Genomic DNA, 19929 nt, shown 5'->3' on the forward strand with positions numbered 1-19929 from the left:
TTCCCAGCTCCTATCAGGCAGAACAAAGTTTCCGCGGTAGAATATTGTACGCGATTAAAAATAAAACAAGCATGGCAAGAGCCGGGCGGAGCTTGAGAGTGGAATGCAATGATTGTTACATTATTGCGAATGCGCGAAAACTTGTTTGTGGAGGGGAAACAAGCCACTTGCAGTAGTCTGTACTTCTGAGAAGAGAGGGAGAGAGAGATGGAGAGACAGGAGTGTTGCTGCTTGGCTCAGTGGTCACAAAATCTCCAGTAAATTTGGCACAAAATAGCACAAGAGTTCAACCAAGCTTAGCCTTTTTGTTTTGGAGGGGGGGTGGGGGGGGGGATTTCAGCCTGATTGCCTGGACAGATGTTTTGGGAACATGGTCCGGAAATCAAGACCAAATTCTTTTTGTACGTATTTCTGAAATATACTTTGAAATATAGTGATAGTTCGCCCAAAATTGTACTCACTTCCTACTCACCCTTGTGTCGATTTCTTAGAGCAAATCTGTATCTTTTCGGAGTTAGAGGCAGAAAAGTATGTGACGGTCAAGAACACTTTACTTCATCCTCCCGTCCAAAAACACACAAAAAACATCCAAATACCTCCATTCTGCTCGTATGTAATGTCCCACTTGGAATTACATCCTAACAAGAAGAATTGTTAGGAAAAATATAAATAATTATTGACTGTTTGATGAAGCTTCATGAAGCAGTGTCATTATTTTCAGAGTCCACTAGATGGCGGTCTCTGCACTATTTTGCTTTGTTTTGAACAACTGTTCTAATGAAACATCATTTTTAAACTGATGGCGCCACCTTCTGATCGCTAGACAACATGACACTGTTTCATGAAGCTCCATCAGACCATCAGTACTATATAAATAAGTCAAGCTAAACAGCTAACATGCTACACAGACCGGAACTTATTTTCAATTTTATCTCGAGGTTTAAATCCAAGAGGGACGTTACAGACGAGCAGTATGGAGGTTATTTGGATGTTTTTAAGTTTGTCTTTTTGTACGGGAAGGACGAAGAAAAGTGGCGCCGTTAGCAGCCATTATCAGGACTTACATTATCGCTCTTTAAATAATCTCAACCCTGAGTCGACATACAAGTGAGTAGAAAATGAGTGAAGTTGGAATTTAAGGTGAACTTTCATTATTTAACCTCATGACGTCCGTCTTAATATCCCCTGCTTATTATTAAAAAACAAGGGTTTTACACTGACAATAAAAAACGGTAAAAACCTCCATCATAATTCCTAAAAGGCATTGAGCCGCACAAAACATTTCTGGATATAAATAAACGTCATCATGAGTGTGTTTGGATTATCCCGGCGCTCGACTGACAATGACGCAAATTGCTATTGGCAGATGTTACAGGTACAGTCGGCCGACACGAACGCCTTTGTGACTGTTGGGTCAAAGTAATGCGAACAGACAAGGTGTCACGAAACATGAAGCCTGGAAGGCTAAATATAAGTGGAAATGGAAAAAGCGTCTGTGCGTGGTTGATGCTAGTGGTTGTGAGCAGAGACCTCAGAGCAGCAGAAGTCTGTGGCGAGGTGCAAAACTCACAGATACGGACACAAGGCAGAATATTAAAAAAAAAGAGGCATATCTCACAGGAGCAGCTGTGGAAAATACATCAAAATTCTGGATATACAGAACCATATTGGATGGATCGCCACGGACAGCTTTTGTGTGACCCAGATAATCTCGCAACTACTATACATTTCCGAAGTCCACCCTGAGCTCATAGGAGGGAGAGCAGTGTTCTTGATCAGATCAAATCAGATGCATCGACCCGTCAGAAAACCAACTGTCCTTGTTGTAATTACACGGCAGCTTCCATGATGCAACTGTCAACCACTCTGGCTGTGGCTCTTTCCCATCAACAGAAAACAGAAAGTCCTCCACATTATCAGGCACCAGTTAGGTCCAATTAAGTGAACCAAATTGTAAAACCCGGTAAGAGAACTGGAAGTGAGCCTGAGAATACTTGATGCATGTTATTTTTTGGTTAATAGTCTACAACTTCTAGAGGAGATCCATGACACGTCGTAAACCTGTGCCCTTTTGACAATGACATGTATTTATAAAGCCATTTTGTTTTTGGGGTGATAATTTAAATATAAATTGCTTTCTAAAAAGTCTATAATTTTTTTTTAAATACTTAAAAAAAAAAAGATTTTAAACATTTATTTTAAACAATAGTGTGATAAATCATGGGTCCAAGGCAGATGGCACTTTGTGCTCTTATTTTGAAAGCCGGAAGATTATTTCCTCCGACTGAACGGCGTTTTTGGAATTTACTGTACCGAAATCAAAGTGCGGATCATGAGTGTAGAAACCTGAACAACATATATCTTGACAGTAGTGATGATGAAGCTTCGTGAAGCAGTGTCATTATTTTCAGAGTCCACTAGATGGCGGTCTCTGCACTCGGTCTCATTTTTAAACGGATGGCGCCACCTACTGACCTCTAAACAACATGACACTGCTTTACGAAGCTTCTCTTCACTACTTGACACCAGTACACTGTTGTTAAGTTACAATGTCTCGACCTCGTGTTGTTGTCTGTGTGAGTAGAGAATCAAGCACTACTCCGAGTGCACAGGTTTATAGTACACTCAAATCAAACACTGCTGCTACTTCTTCTACTACTTTTTAATGCTGATGGCAAAGTTGGAACACTATTGCTGAAACATAACAGCGCACTTCCCCAATTGAAACAAGTTATTAAGTTGTGTTTCATTGTGTTATTATTGTTGTTGTGTTGTTTTGTGGTCAAATTTGTGTTTTCTTGAGACATTTACGTCGGTATCTTCTCGGAAGACCCGTCGTCAGCGACGTAGCTTCAGTTTAGCTTCATCTACGTCACTAAGATGGCGGCCGTTAAGGGTGGAAAGTGTGCATCGATCCACACTCAATTTCCTGTTCATTGAAGTGCACCAATTTGTTGCTCATTGTGCACTACATTTTCACACACTGCTTATTGGGTTAATAAACTTGTGCACTCATAATACTAAGTGTAAGTGCAGAGGTACACGATTTGGGACACCGCCACGCTGAAATAAAAGATAGACCCGCCTATGGGGCTTCTGATTGGTTGATATTGTGTGGTTGCTTCTGTCATTGGCTAGATTTACCCAAAAAGTACCAACATCTTCTATAATTTCTATACAGAGTCTTGTGCAACAAGTGTTGCTTGAGAATGGCTTTCACACCCAAATGTTTTGTGGTTTTTATACGAGAAATTGAAATGGACGTTTTTAAAATATCATTTAAGCTTGAAGAATAGTGGAATTATACTAAATAGTAGGTATCTGGGATCCTTGCATGATGCCCTGACATCATCCTCACTTGAGTTAAAACTGAGTGTCTTTTCAGGATATTTTGCAAGTTAAGAAATACTCTCAAAGACCTTTGCTCTACAAACAAAAAGGTACTATTTATTTACATTTTTCATGTTCCTGTCTCTTGACAGATAATGAAACATGGCTGGAACCATTCAGTTGTAATCAACTCCAGCTGCACCTACTTAAAGGTTCTGTTTCCAATCTGTGGTGTCAGATAGTCTAATCTCCTGTGATGACTCCTTCCTCGTTTGGTTTTTTTCTTCCTGTTGGGCAATTCTTTTTGTTCTAATGTCTAAAAATCCAACACTAGCAGTTAGGTCCAGTTTTTTGGTTTGTTGCAGTATTAAATGTTTGCTATATTGTATTAAACCATCAGGTTTACACTAAAGTGATAGTTCCTTCACTCATTTTCTACTCACCCTCATGTAATATAATCTGTTCCTTGTTGTACACAAAAAATGTTTGTTCATTTTAATGCAGTAACTGGAGCTCAGTTGTCTTCATCTTCGTCCAAAAAGACACTTCAAATCATCCAAATACCTCCATACATGCTGGTCTGTAACATCCCTCTTGTATTGAAGCCTTAACATCAGGAATTGTTCCGAAAAGGTGTTCGATTTAAGATTGTTTTTAGTGGAAAATCACAAATATACGGCTCGTACATATAGAATGGTTTTGTTTTTTGTAGATGAAGACAACTGAGGTCCAGTCGCTACATTAAAACGAACATATATTTTCGCCTATAACTCTAAAAATAAACAGAATTCTCTGAAAATAATGAGGGTGAGTAGAAAATTGAATTTGTGTGAACCAACTATAAGTTGTAAATCATTGCCATTATTTTAAGCAAAAAAAAAAAGGTTTAGATATGTATAGAACATAAAGGCGAAGCAGATATACTTAAAATGTCAAACATGTACAGAAAGTTTGGACCATCACTGGATCTTAATGTAAATCTTTAATTTACAGATAAGTCTGAAGCACAAACGACACACTCGGTTAGCAAAACAAACGCCGATAGCATCATCCCCATGATCGCACAACAGTCGACACACAACAGTCTGTATCATTAGATCTTCATCGCCACGAGCACCGCGGTACAGATTAGCTGTCGCAGGTGTAATTAATAAAGGTATAAAAGTCACTCAGCAGACACGGAGGCGGATGTTTTTACGTTATCAGGTGCTTGGCAGGCCTTTTGTGCGCTCACAGGAGGACACGGTCCTGGCTGCCAGGCCATTAGTTAATCCATAGCAGGGACTTAAACGTCTCGCGAGCAAAACTGCGGATTATAATCTGTGTTGATTTCTTCAGACTTTCTTAACTGTGCAGTAATTGCAGAGTCTTTACCTATAGCTGTTTTCTAATTAGTCTGTTCGCCCCCCCGAGCCTTATCTTTCCTGTGGTACGCGGTCGGGCTACACTGTGCTGATGCTTATCAACCTGGAGCTGCAACAGATGGAATCCTTATCTGGCTTATTGTGTGTGGAGTTTTCTGCAAACACTGGTTTTAGTCAAATGTATTTACTTCACTTCTCAACAATGCAGCATCATAGTAAGCTGATAAATAGCAATATTTTCAGAGAGCATTCGTGGCTGATAAAAACGTTAACAAATTTTAATTGGCATTCCTGGCAAAAAAAACAAACAAACATTAAATGCATTAACATGAAGCCTGAAGTGTCTTTTTCCGCAACAATTTGGTACCACAAAGTTTGTTTTACTGAATTTTGCCGTTTTATCTTGGATAAAAAAATCACACCTTTCCGACATTATTATTCAATAAAACTAATGGGAAAGTTCTATTTATGAAAATTACTTAACAAGATATAATATATCACTTCATGTTATACGAGATAATGTGGTATTATCAAATTATAACCTCATGTTTTACGAGATAATGTGGTAGTATTATCTTGATCTATAAAGTATGTACTTTTTTGAGTATTGTTTTGATTGTTTAAGCGCTTTGTGACACTGGTCTCGAAAAGCGCTATATAAATAAATATTACTTACTTACTATTATTACTTTATTACTTCATGTTTTATGAGATAATGTGGTATTTTCTCAATATAACTTTATGTTTTACAAGATATCGTGATATTATTACATTATTACTTCATGTTTTACGAGATAACGTGGTACTATCAGATGATTGTTAAAGCGCTTTGTGACCCTGGTCTAGAAAGGCGCTTTACAAATAACTATTACTTACTGACTTACTATATTTGTATCACTGTTTTTATGCCTGCATGTGTGAGAAAGGAATGTGAGGATTAGAGATGTCTATCTACCAGGAACCGGTCTCGTCTCTCCAGCGCGTCCTGGGTCAACCTTGTGGTCTCCTACCAGCGGGAAGTTCCCCTGAACATCTCACCAGGGAGGCATCCTGGAGGAATCCTGATCAGATGCCGGCTCCACCTTTACTGACTCCTCTTCACGCGGAGGAGCAGTGGTTCACCTCTGAGCCTCTCCCGGCCTCTCTCTTGCTACTCACCCTATCTCTAAGAAAGAGCTCAGCCACCCTACGGCGAAAAGTAGTTTTATGACCTTGTTCTTTCGGTCTCTACCCGCCGTTCATTGGTGAAGGTAGGGTCGTAGATCGACTGGTGTGCCTTTTGGCTCAGCTCTCTCATGACCACCAGGGATCGGTGCAGCGTCCACATAACTGCAGATGCCGCCCCAATACCGATCTCACGCTTCTTCCCTCACTCGTGAGGACCCCCACATACTTAAACTCCTAACCTGGATAAGGCTTCCCGGCTTGTTCTGGCTGAGAACCATTGACTCGGATTTGGAGGTGCTGATTCTCATCCCTGCCGCTTCACACTGTGTTGCAAACATTTCTAGCGAGAGCTGAAGGTCACGATCCGATGAGGCTAACAGGACCACGTCATCCGCAAAAAGCAGGGGCCCAATCCCAAGCTTAGAAATTCTGTCCATAAAAGAATCTAAAAGAGTCCAACCCTCGCTGTAAATGAGTCCAACTTAATGCGGTGACTCCATTCTTCCAGAGAACAGATAACCCTTAACAGGATACTCGGATAACCCCATATTCCCAGGGCACCGTCCACAGGACTTCCAGAGGGACACGATCGAACGCCTTATACAGAGCCACAAAAAACACACGTGGACAGGTTGGGCAAACTTCCGATGCACCCTCAAGGATCCTGCCGAGGGTGTAGAGCTGATCCACAGAGGGACCAGAAGAAGTCAACTCCACCGCTGACCTTGAGGAAAATAACTCCTCAAAGTTTGTTAGTAAGTAAGATCATGAACGGCTTGTGAGTCTGGGGTGAAGATATAACAGCGAACTAACAGCTGTGTGCTTCAGAAACACTTCACGTAAACTCTTTTCTACTTTCTAATTTGTACACGAGTAAAATGTGTAGATATTTTCTTTAAGTGAAAGAGTTGATTCCTAAACTGTCAACGTCAGTTTTTCTTTCTGCGCATTCAGAAAACAAGAGGCGTGAGGGTCTGGTGGTGCGAGACCACTGATCCTCTTCAATACCAAAGAGTTCCAAAAGTCTGACACCAACCTGCCGCAGTTGACTGAAAGACCTAAAAGAAAACGAACACGAACAGCTACACTAACAGGATTCAATTGTTGTGATTCTCCCTCGTGTTCTTTCTCAAACTGCCAGCTTCACTTTGCAAACCTCTCGCTGACACTGCATGACAAATTGGGGGAGATCTGCAGATCAACTGGAATGTGCAAAACAGATATGCAGGCGAGACGGAGAAAAAAGACAAAAGGTTTATCAGGCTGAAAATATACAATAATTTTTTATCATCTCATGCAGAAAAAAAGAAATGTTTAGATATAAATATCACTCCTGGGTTTTGAAACCAACCCCCTTCACCCCTGAAGCTGTGTCTTCACACCAACAACGATGTGTCTCAGTGACGACAACTCGCCCGAAGTCACGTTTTGTTTCAGAAAACGTGTCGAGCGGAACTATCGTTAATGATATTCATACCTGGCAGCGTGCTGCGTCTGTAAATTGTTTTCCAAACTATCTCCTCCACGTCGTCGGAAGCAGATGTGTGACCTTAAAACTCACAAGTGACGAGAAGATTCTGCACATCGATGCTAAAAGTAGGGCCTACACAATCGTCAAAGCTCTCAGTGTGGAGATGGAAGAAAATATATGGTTGAAATGTAGCTTTTGGGTACTTTAAGGGTACTTACAGATAACAACATTTGCATCATTTCATCCATCTTCCTGTTTTAAATCATATTTCCTCTTTTCCTTTGGCCAAGAGAGATGATCCTCAGCACGCTTCCTTCCTCTCTGCAAACGCTGATGGCGATCGCTCATAAACGGCAATTTTCAAGTGAGTCCTAGTTACCATGAAAATATTTACAAACCAATTGAATTATCCGTGAATCCACGGTCGAGGAGCGAGAGCCGCCCTGTTGGCGCGATCGTTTGTTCGACACACTCGACAGCTCAGTCGCCGCGTTTACACTTTTGTGGGATGAATCCGGAGGTGCCAGCTGGTGCTACGATAACCAGGCGCTGACCGGCGGCAGAAGACTTTTAAAACCTTTTTTAAAATGTTAAATCAACTTGATACTTGCTGCAGTTGAACGTGACTTCAAACGCTCAGGTTAGCACTCAATGGGTCTCGTTTGTTAATGAATCCCCGCAACATTTTCAACTGAAATTGAAAAACCTCCTCCAGATTCAGGAAGCAGGCTCAGATCGGATCTTAAAAACGTGCTAAATGGATGAATCCCTAAAGTGAGAGCAGATCGTGGTAATGAGTATTTAGCATAAGTCTTCAGTAATGAAGAGCATATAAGGAAGTGTCGACGATCACGTGTCAGACGTGCAGCGAACTGAGAGAGAAACAAACTGCTCTGGAGCAGAAATCGACATAAAGTTAATTCAAGTTTAGAAACCCATTTCATTTTATAACGTAAGTTGTGGAGTTAAAGATGTTTATTTTGTTTTATTTTGTTAGTCGAAGAGTAAAACATTCATATTTTATTTTCTTCTGTTAGTTGAGGAGTAAAAAATATATATATTTTTTTCTTCTGTTAGTTCAGGAGTTTCTTTCAGGATCAACTTTAAAATTCTGGTTCTTACTTTCAGATCTATTCATGGTCAGACCTTCCATCAGTGATCTGATCCAGACTTACACCCCAGCTCGGGCTCTGAGGTCTGTGGATCAGAATCTACTGATGGTTCCTGAACTTCAGGACCAGAGGAGAGAAATCCTTCCAGACTGTTGCTCCTAAGCTTTGGAACCATCTCTGTGTTTGATGATCTACTGACTCCTTCAAGAAACATCTGTGTTTGATGATCTACTGACTCCTTCAAGAAACATCTGTGTTTGATGATCTACTGACTCCTTCAAGAAACATCTGTGTTTGATGATCTACTGACTCCTTCAAGAAACATCTGTGTTTGATGATCTACTGACTCCTTCAAGAAACATCTGTGTTTGATGATCTACTGACTCCTTCAAGAAACATCTGTGTTTGATGATCTACTGACTCCTTCAAGAAACATCTGAAAACATTTTTATTTGTGCTTTTCCCTGATTTTCTGGGACTCCTGTGTTTGTCTTATGTGTCTTGATCTTTTAAAGTATATATTTTAACTGTGTATTGTTTTTGATCGTTCAAGCGCTTTGTGACCCTGGTCTAGAAAGAAGCTTTACAAATAACCTTTACTTTACTTTACATGATGTATCCCCCAAAAGTTTGATTTTTGTACCCTGCGGCTCAGCACATGCCGGCTGGATGATCAGGGTGACATCTTGCACTCGACCAGCATTTCATAGCCACACACATTCATCCTCTCACCTCCTGTCAAACACTGCAAGTGGAGCCGAGCTAATGGAGGTCCATGAAGAGGCTCGTCATGAGGGCGAGAACACATGATAGCTTCACAGCTTCTTATACTGCTTCTTGCAACATGACACGGTGCTGCTAAACTTTTTCTCAAGTGAGGGTTTTCTCAGCTCTCCAAAAATATTCTCAACGATTTTGATGAATCAAATGAATCTTCATCTATTATTCCAAGCTGTGTGTCTTTTATTTAAACATCAGCGTCTTCATGTTTTATCGTTTTACTTTAAGCGCGAGAACCCTCCGGAGATATCCGCGATAAACAATAAACAGGAGCGTCCCCACGAAGCCGGGGAAAAGAAAACGAATATTTAAATCAGGTTCAGAAAGATGTTTGTTTCCATTTCAGCTCCTCATCGGGCTCCGCAGCCCTGATCCAATTTCCGCCAAGACTCTGTCAACAAAGCCACTGGATATTTAGAAACGTAAAACGTCTGTTTTAATTGGAAGGCGCAGCGAAAACACTACTTAATTCTGAGGGAAAATATTCATTACTCGTGATATTCCAGCAGAAGCCAGGGGTGCAATAATCTAGAACCCTCTTGAATGACATCCCTCTGGCGCTGGTCCAGGCAGCGCCGGCGAGAAAGACTTGAATATGGATCTCTTTAGAGGATCTATGCAGCAGCAGAGCCGAGAACGTATCACAGTTTTCATTATTTGCCACCTGGGAATATGACTCGGACAGCAGGTGAGGTATTATTCCGACTTCCCCGGACTCCGCGGTGTCTGCCTCGGCGGATAAAGACAAACAAATCACGGACGGAAAGGTCAGAAAAGGAGCTATAATGGGTTCACTGAGTTATTTTCTTTTAATAAACCAGTGCGAGAAGATAAATGTCATAATGAGCAACGCTGACTGCCGGGATTCTTCACCTGCGAGGATCTAGCATCGACGCGAGGATTTGTTCATGCCAGTGGCTTCATACTGGAGCAGAGCAATTACACTTCCTTCTGGGGCCACATCATAAACTAACATAGTGTTGTGAGGGGCCAAGAGATAAAATATGACAGAAAAAACTTTGAAAAGCAAAGCTAGTAAGACTAGTGAACATATTTATAAACTTTTTGCGTAAAAGAAACTGATGGAAAAATTACTCTTTCCTCTAAATATTGTCTTTATTAAATAAGGAGCAAGAAATGTTCATAAAAAAAGTGAAAAGAAATCTTTAAACAAAACCTTAAGAAAGTTTTATTTAGAGTTAATACAATAAAAAACACAAAATAAAATAGTTAGCTGTCAGATAAAAATGTTCTGAGGATTGAGAAAAACACACATAATTAGTTCAAGCCCAGATCATGTCTCAAAGTTTTTCGTAAAAGGATTTGAAGCTGTTGTGATACTTAAGCCTTCATTATGATTATAATTTAAAAATAAATGTTAATGTCTTAATTATTTATCTTTCTGTTCTATCAAAAACTGCATCGAAAGTGACATCCTGGCTATGATCCAACGCTGGTTCTTTGGAGGAAAAAAAACAAATCCTTTGATAGTACTATGTCAGACCTGGGAATAGTACTATGAACAGTATAAATGGTTCTAATGCATTAACAAATGTATTTTGTATTTATTATTCATTTGCATTTTCACATAACTTTTCACACACATTTTTTGTGTGTAATTTTGTGTGTATATATTAATCCCTCAAAACATTTATTTTAAGTTAATTGAAGAAATGTTTTGAAAAAAACTCATGTATACAAGAAAAAAAATGCATCTTATTTATCTTAATACAAGTCATGGTCTGATGACGCATGTCCTTTATTTTAGGTTTTTTTTTCACACAATTGAGTGTGGCCCTTTAAGAATTAAAAGTGCCCACCCCTGGACTATGTAGTGGTCGTATTTTTACGTTGTTATTATTATTAGTAGTATTTTCGATCTCATTGTGTTGCAAATACAGCAATAGCATTATCTTTATATCTTAGCATTAGCCTTAATATGAGACAATATTTGGGCGAATCACGAAAACACAAAAAGCTATTTTAGAGAGAAAACAGGACTTAACTGAGCAGTTTAAAGGATACTTTGCACTAGTGCTGGTCTGATGAAGCTTCATGAAGCAGTGTCATTATTGTCGGAGTCCACTAGATGGCGGTCCCTTTTTCCTTTTGTTTTGAACAACTGCTCTAATGAAACATCATTTTTAAACTGATGGCGCCACCTACTGACCTCTGAACAACATGACACTGTTTCATGAAGCTTCATCAGACCGTCGCTAATAAATACTGACGTTACAGGGTCATAAGGTTAATTTTTATTTAATTAACAAAAAGAGCAACAATAAACTCCAAACCCTGCGAAGCCTCGTTCTCAAAATAAATCTTACGCGTCTCAACCCGCGTGATGCGTTTCTGGCTCACCAGCCGTTTTCTGTCGACCATTGTCCACTCTTTCATTTATTGTTCCGTCTGGACTGCTGCCCACTCTTGGACAACGTTGACTTAATGAAAAGAAAAATGTATGCAGACGTATCTTTTTTTTCCTCCCTTTTCAATAACAGGAAATTTGATTCACTCTTGACAGGAACAACCGGGACGACCCACCGAGCGATTGTTTGAAGAGCAGATTAGTCTGATTTAAATTCCAGCCGTCATAAAATTCCTCCAGTCCGTTCAAACAAATGTTCAAAACAGTATGAATGGTGTTAATCAGCATGTCTGCCAATTTGCATGGATTTTCCCCCAAAAAAACCTTGACGCGGCAGAAGCTGCCGGTTAGACACGCGCCTGTCGCAGGTTTCAGGCGGTAACGAGCCGATGCTTTTCCGAGGCATGAACCGGCGACACCGCTGGACCTCCAAGAGCTGGTTAGTGCTCAGTCCGTTTCACCAAACACAATTAGACCAGGGAACGTTTTCATCGTTTTCCTCTCGCTCGCCGACGTCGGACCTTTGATCAGAACGAATCGTCGAATGAATTGTTAAACGATCCGGAGAAACAGGCGGTGACAACACGATGGGGGGAAAAGAACGGTCGATCACAATCGTGCGAACCATCGCGAGTCAGGAAGCGCCAGTGCGTGGATCTACACTTCAAAGCTTCCATGAATGTATCTCGTCTCTTCCTTCCACTCCTCCGGCTCACATCTGATCCCGTGGTTGACGGCGCCGTGACGCTGTGTTGGCGCTTTCCAAAAATACCGCGTTCCGTCGTAGGCGACTTTAGCGTCTGAAACTGGCTCGTCGAGCAGTTTTCCCTTCGCTACGCCAGTCAAATATCACAGCGGAACAAATAATCCTAGTTTAAAAAAAAAAGAGGAAATACTTTTCTGACAAATCTGGATTGTTTTTAACTCAACATTTTGCCTATGGGTCATATATGGGTCCATAAGGAAGCTCAATCAGTCAGAAAAAGTCCACAACAATATTTCTCACACCGACAACTAGCTAGTAGAACTTTGTCACTTCCGTCGATAGAGAACTAGTTAACAGTAAGACAATCAACAGCGTGTGCGATATAACAGCGAACTAACAGCTCTTTTCTTCAGTGTTTTACCTGTAAACTCTGTTCTACTTCCTTGTACACAAGTCAAATATGTGACTTTACACACACACACACCGTCTGATTTCTATCCTTTGTTTTAAAAGGGTCAAAACACGCTCAGACACGTCGTCACTTCCGTCCCGGGTCTTATGCTTCGCGTCGTGGAGAAAGATGATCGGTGTGTCACGGGTCGTTTATTCGCCGCTTCAAGTCAAAGAAAATACAAGCTTTCAATTACGATCGACCGGACGCACGATCTCCCGGCGTCTGTACAGGTCAGTAGTCCCGGGCAGAAAAGGTTCCGATCTGTAGAAACATTTCTATATTTAAGGCAAATTTCCCGCCCAGGGGTCGTCCTTTCCGGCCAATTTGTTCTTTCAAGTTCCCTGTGCCACCGATCCCCCATTGAGAGACATCCTAGTTTGTTTTCTTGTAATCTAATCATTCAAATGTTTTCGGGCGGGGGTCACTTGCAATGCATTTTTCAACATTAACTATTTCTGCTTTAATAAATGACTCTTGACAAAACCAGCGACCCCTGGTGGAGGATGGGGACAACCTAAACGCTTAGCACAGAAATCACTTTGACTTTTATTAGCCACATTTAGCAAAAGATCTGGGACTATCATAAAGTGAAGGTCTGATGAAGCTTCATGAAACAGTGTCATGTTGTTCAGAGGTCAGTAGGTGGCGCCATCACTTTACTCCGGTTTCCTCCCACAGTCCAAATACTTAAGAAGTTCATTGGGAACTTGTTGTTTCCTTGGTGTGTGTGAGTCTTTGTGTGTCGTGCGACAGACTGGCGTCCTTTCCAGGGTGTCCGCCGCCTTTGTTGGTTTAAAATACGGTAGTGAGTATTTTACCAACGCAAAGAGAAATATTCCAGAAAAAAAAAATCGTTGTCCAATTGAGTCTCACTTCACACAGCATCAGCAACAGTGGTCGTAAATGCAGTGTGAAGCCAAATATCGACACAGACGAGACCAGACAAAGGGGTTAGAAAGAGGACAGAGACTCTCAGGAAAGAGTCATCGTTTCACCGAGCGACGCGTCGCGTGTTTTGACTGGAACTTAAAGGCTGGTGTTTTCAGCTCAGGTGATGAATCATTCAAAACCTCCAGCTACGAGAGATCGTAGGGAACGCCAGAGGGTCCGAAACATTGAGCGCCCCTCTGAGGGCATGTGCTCCCTCTCTCTCTCTCTCTCTCTCCCTCCCTCCCTCTCTCCGACTCAGACCTGCACCTAAGGACGGGTGATTGAAATGACAACGTCGGGCGAGTATTTTAGCCAAGCACCCGACTCCAGTCCTGCCGCCGCCGACAGCGGTGAAATGTGTCGCTGTCACTCCGCGGGACGACCGGAGCAGGACGAGAGACCTCTGGGGTTTTCTCTTCTTTTTGACTCTCCAAGGAGGTCCTCTGGCGAGAAGACAGGCGGACGAGTGAAGGCCTCTCCGAGCTCCATTAGCGAGCGCTTCCAAGAGCATTATTATTATTATTATTATTATTCGATTGCATCTTCAAGCTGGAGTGCGTGAGGGAAAAACATGAGGGCATTAGTCTATTAAAGGCCAGGAGGCACGTGACACACACACACACACACACACACACACACACACACACACACTCACACCCTGATTTGACAATAATTGCTATAGTGTTTCTCTTTGCCTCCCTGATCCTGTTTAGCGGCTCACAGTCTTTGAGTAGGTCAGTGGATTTATGGCTGCTGGGAAAGTAGGTTCCGTGTGACGACAACAACCGAAGACCGATGGAGATGAAATTAATCGTTTTTCAAATACGTGGAATTCAAATGTATTCATGCTAAAATGGTTGTATTCATGACTTAACTTTTCATTTAAGTCAAAGTTAGTGAACAGACGCTTAGAAAAGAAGAAGATAAATATTTTTTTTTTACTCACAAGTCATCACTACAATGAACAACAATATTATTTTTTAAAAAAGAAACTGAGAATCTATATATACGCTGATGATGTATTGTTAGGTTGTCATAGATTTAATATTAATGTCATTTTATATTCTCACAATTTTTTAATGCAAAAATCAACATCAACTCCAATACAGTCAGTACATTGTTTTTAAAAAAAAAAGAAATCATTTAAATTTAAATTATAATTCAGTTTTGTAAACTGAGTTCCGACAGAGACATGTTGAACGAAGGCAATATCGTCGAGTCCCACTTAAGAGATAAGATATCAATTTAATAAAAAAGAAATCACATTATAAAGCAAATGTTTATTGATTTCATTATCTAAAGTAATACCGCACTTTTTCTTTTTTTCAATAAAGGTCGATATTCTACGCAGAATCTCTGCCTTGATTCTGTTTTTTATTTGCTTATTTCGTGTTTTATCATTTGTTGTCTTTAGAAACACAGGAAATACAAGTTTCTGATCAAGTTTTTGATCTTGATTTCTACTTTTTGTAGTGAAATGTATACTTAATGCTACACAACTGTATATATATATATTCCCACGTATATATGTATACTCAATTGTAGCTTTTCTAACGTCATTTTAAAGATATATATATATATGATTATAAGGCTCAATTCTAGGCATTCTAAGCAATATTGTATATATATTTTAAAGCATCATTTTAAACTATTTATATATATATATATATATATATATATATATGCCCACGTATATATGTATACTCAATTCTAGGCATTCCAAGCATTATTTAATATATATTTTTAAAGCAAATATATTTTTAAAGCATCATATATATCAGCATATTTATAAATATATATCTTTAAAATGATGCTTAGAACGCCTAGAATTTAGTATTATAATCATATATATATATAATTGAGTCTTGTAATATATATATATATATATATCTTTAAAATGATGCTTAGAACAACTAGAATTGAGTATTATAATCATATATATATATATACCTTAAAAATGAAACTCAGAAAACCTAGAATTGAGTATTATAATCATAAATATATATATATATATATATATCTTTAAAATGATGCTCAAAACACCTAGAATTGAGTATTATAATTATATATATATATATCTTTAAAATGAAGCTCAGAAAACCTAGAATTGAGTATTATAATCATATATATATATATATCTTTAAAATGATGCTCAGAACACCTAGAATAGAGTATTATAATCATATATATATATATCTTTAAAATGATGCTCAGAACACCTAGAATAGAGTATTATAATCATATATATATATCTTTAAAATGATGCTCAGAACACCTAGAATAGAGTATTATAATCATATATACATATATCTTTAAAATGATGCTCAGAACACCTAGAATAGAGTATTATAATCATATATATATATATCTTTAAAATGATGCTCAGAACACCTAGAATAGAGTATTATAATCATATATATATATCTTTAAAATGATGCTCAGAACACCTAGAATAGAGTATTATAATCATATATATATATATCTCTTTAAAATGATGCTCAGAAAACCTAGAATTGAGTATTATAATCATATATATATATCTTTAAAATGATGCTCAGAACACCTAGAATAGAGTATTATAATCATATATATAAATATCTTTAAAATGATGCTCAGAACACCTAGAATAGAGTATTATAATCATATATATATATCTTTAAAATGATGCTCAGAACACCTAGAATAGAGTATTATAATCATATATATATATATCTTTAAAATGATGCTCAGAACACCTAGAATAGAGTATTATAATCATATATATATATATCTTTAAAATGATGCTCAGAACACCTAGAATAGAGTATTATAATCATATATATATATCTTTAAAATGATGCTCAGAACACCTAGAATAGAGTATTATAATCATATATATATATCTTTAAAATGATGCTCAGAACACCTAGAATAGAGTATTATAATCATATATATATATATCTTTAAAATGATGCTCAGAACACCTAGAATAGAGTATTATAATCATATATATAAATATCTTTAAAATGATGCTCAGAACACCTAGAATAGAGTATTATAATCATATATATATATCTTTAAAATGATGCTCAGAACACCTAGAATAGAGTATTATAATCATATATATATATATCTTTAAAATGATGCTCAGAACACCTAGAATAGAGTATTATAATCATATATATATATATCTTTAAAATGATGCTCAGAACACCTAGAATAGAGTATTATAATCATATATATATATATCTTTAAAATGATGCTCAGAACACCTAGAATAGAGTATTATAATCATATATATATATCTCTTTAAAATGATGCTCAGAACACCTAGAATAGAGTATTATAATCATATATATATATATCTTTAAAATGATGCTCAGAACACCTAGAATAGTCTTATAATGTGGAGTAAGAATGAAAAACGTTAAGAACGAAAACAGATCGTAGCACTACAGAAGCCACATGTCTCCACACGTGTGTCTCCTTGTTCGCCTGCATCTCCACAAAGACCTCTCAGTTCCTCCAGATAAAAATGGAAACAGTAGAAAACACTGGAGTCACTTCAGGCTCAGAGTCCGTGAAAGTTGAAAGTTGTTGACGCACCTGCGTTGCGCAGCTTCTTGTTCCTGTACACGGAGAAGATGACCAGCAGGTTCCCCAGGATGTCCACCACGATGGTGAAGATGAGGAAGCATCCCAAAGTCGTGGTCACCCAGGGCGGGCGGTTCAGGGCGTCGTCGTCGTCCTGGTCCTCGTCGGGCTCCAGGAAGGTGGTGTTCACCTGAGAATCATTGAAGTTCATGGTCTCCACGAGAACTTTCCTGGGGTTTCAGCGCCTCGCCGCGCGCTCTAGCGCACGGACCGCGCGGATGGAACGTCGGAACGTTGTGTCTTCATCTCCATCCCTGACCCCCGGTGCTCGTCTTTGGATTCCGAACCCCCCCCTCCCAGCACCACCACCCCCCGGTTGAGAGCGACGCCTCGGCGTCTCCATCCAGCGACGCGCGACTTCAAACCTTCTCCCCGGAATGTGATCCAACGATCAGGCGCGGAGGAGCTTCTTTATCGCGAGGCGGGAGATTCTGCTGGCGCCGCGGGAAGAGCAACAGTTCCATTCATTTCTCCTCCATTCAGGATCTGCTCATCATTCATGTTTTCATCTCGTTCACAAAACACGAGCTCGCGAGGGTCTGGAGGAACGCGTGCACGTGCGCGAGGAGAGAGAAGAACATCGTGTGTTTTGGACCAATCATTGGATCGTTTTTTAAACAATAAATAAACACGTCAGTTTCATCACAACAGTTTAAAGGGGAGGAAGATCATCCCAGAACATGTTTTAGACAAAACATTTAATCTTAATTTAACTAGTTTGGTGTTTAAGTTCATCCTCACAGAGTTTGTCTACTAATATACTAACTTTATTATACTAATATAGAATATTGTTGTCTGTTAAAATGTCATCTAAGGTTGTTGTTTTTTTTATAAAATAATAAATAAATGTTTTAGAAAATACATTTAATCCTAATTTAATCTTTAATTTAACTAGTTTGGTGTTTAAGTTTAACCTCACTGAGTTTGTATACTAATATACTAACTTTATTATACTAATATAGAATATTGGTGTCTCTTAAAATGTCGTCTAAGGTTGTTTTTTTTAATAATATAATAAATATGTTTTAGAAAATACATTTAATCCTAATTTAATCTTTAATTCAACTAGTTTGGTGTTTTTAGTTCAACCTCACTGAGTTTTTATACTAATATACTAACTTTATTATACTAATATAGAATATTGTTGTCTCTTAAAAAGTCGTCTAAGGTTGTTTTTTTTATAATATAATAAATATGTTTTAGAAAATACATTTAATCCTAATTTAATCTTTAATTTAACTAGTTTGGTGTTTAAGTTTAACCTCACTGAGTTTGTATACTAATATACTAACTTTATTATACTAATATAGAATATTGTTGTCTCTTAAAATGTCGTCTAAGGTTGTTTTTTTTATAATATAATAAATATGTTTTAGACAATACATTTAATCTTAATTTAATCTTTAGTTCAACTAGTTTGGTGTTTAAGTTTAACCTCACTGAGTTTATCTACTAATATACTAACTTTATTATACTAATATAGAATATTGTTGTCTCTTAAAATGTCGTCTAAGGTTGTTGTTTTTTTTATAATATAATAAATATGTTTTAGACAATGCATTTAATCTTAATTTAATCTTTAATTTAACTAGTTTGGTGTTTAAGTTTAACCTCACTGAGTTTGTATACTAATATACTAACTTTATTATACTAATATAGAATATTGGTGTCTCTTAAAATGTCGTCTAAGGTTGTTTTTTTTAATAATATAATAAATATGTTTTAGAAAATACATTTAATCCTAATTTAATCTTTAATTCAACTAGTTTGGTGTTTTTAGTTCAACCTCACTGAGTTTTTATACTAATATACTAACTTTATTATACTAATATAGAATATTGTTGTCTCTTAAAATGTCGTCTAAGGTTGTTTTTTTTATAATATAATAAATATGTTTTAGAAAATACATTTAATCCTAATTTAATCTTTAATTTAACTAGTTTGGTGTTTAAGTTCAACCTCACTGAGTTTGTATACTAATATACTAACTTTATTATACTAATATAGAATATTGTTGTCTCTTAAAATGTCGTCTAAGGTTGTTTTTTTTATAATATAATAAATATGTTTTAGACAATACATTTAATCTTAATTTAATCTTTAGTTCAACTAGTTTGGTGTTTAAGTTCAACCTCACTGAGTTTGTATACTAATATACTAACTTTATTATACTAATATAGAATATTGTTGTCTCTTAAAATGTCGTCTAAGGTTGTTGTTTTTTTTATAATATAATAAATATGTTTTAGACAATGCATTTAATCTTAATTTAATCTTTAATTTAACTAGTTTGGTGTTTAAGTTTAACCTCACTGAGTTTGTATACTAATATACTAACTTTATTATACTAATATAGAATATTGGTGTCTCTTAAAATGTCGTCTAAGGTTGTTTTTTTTAATAATATAATAAATATGTTTTAGAAAATACATTTAATCCTAATTTAATCTTTAATTCAACTAGTTTGGTGTTTTTAGTTCAACCTCACTGAGTTTTTATACTAATATACTAACTTTATTATACTAATATAGAATATTGTTGTCTCTTAAAATGTCGTCTAAGGTTGTTTTTTTTATAATATAATAAATATGTTTTAGAAAATACATTTAATCCT

General features: G+C 37.6%; 1 protein-coding gene across 1 annotated transcript in view; it reads right to left on the bottom strand.

Annotated features, from left to right (window-relative positions):
- mtnr1aa (melatonin receptor 1A a) overlaps positions 1 to 17524 on the bottom strand; it is a 44326-nt gene extending 26802 nt beyond the window's left edge. The window contains exon 1 of the mRNA XM_087810509.1: positions 17268 to 17524. Within this exon, the coding sequence (XP_087666635.1) occupies positions 17268 to 17466 (199 nt within the window). The 5' untranslated portion in view covers positions 17467 to 17524. The remainder of the gene's footprint in view (positions 1 to 17267) is intronic.
- Positions 17525 to 19929: the final 2405 nt, after the last annotated feature.

This window comes from Callionymus lyra, chromosome 1 (assembly GCF_982586985.1).
Source record: "Callionymus lyra chromosome 1, fCalLyr1.hap1.1, whole genome shotgun sequence".
Classification (NCBI taxonomy): Eukaryota; Metazoa; Chordata; class Actinopteri; order Syngnathiformes; family Callionymidae; genus Callionymus; species Callionymus lyra.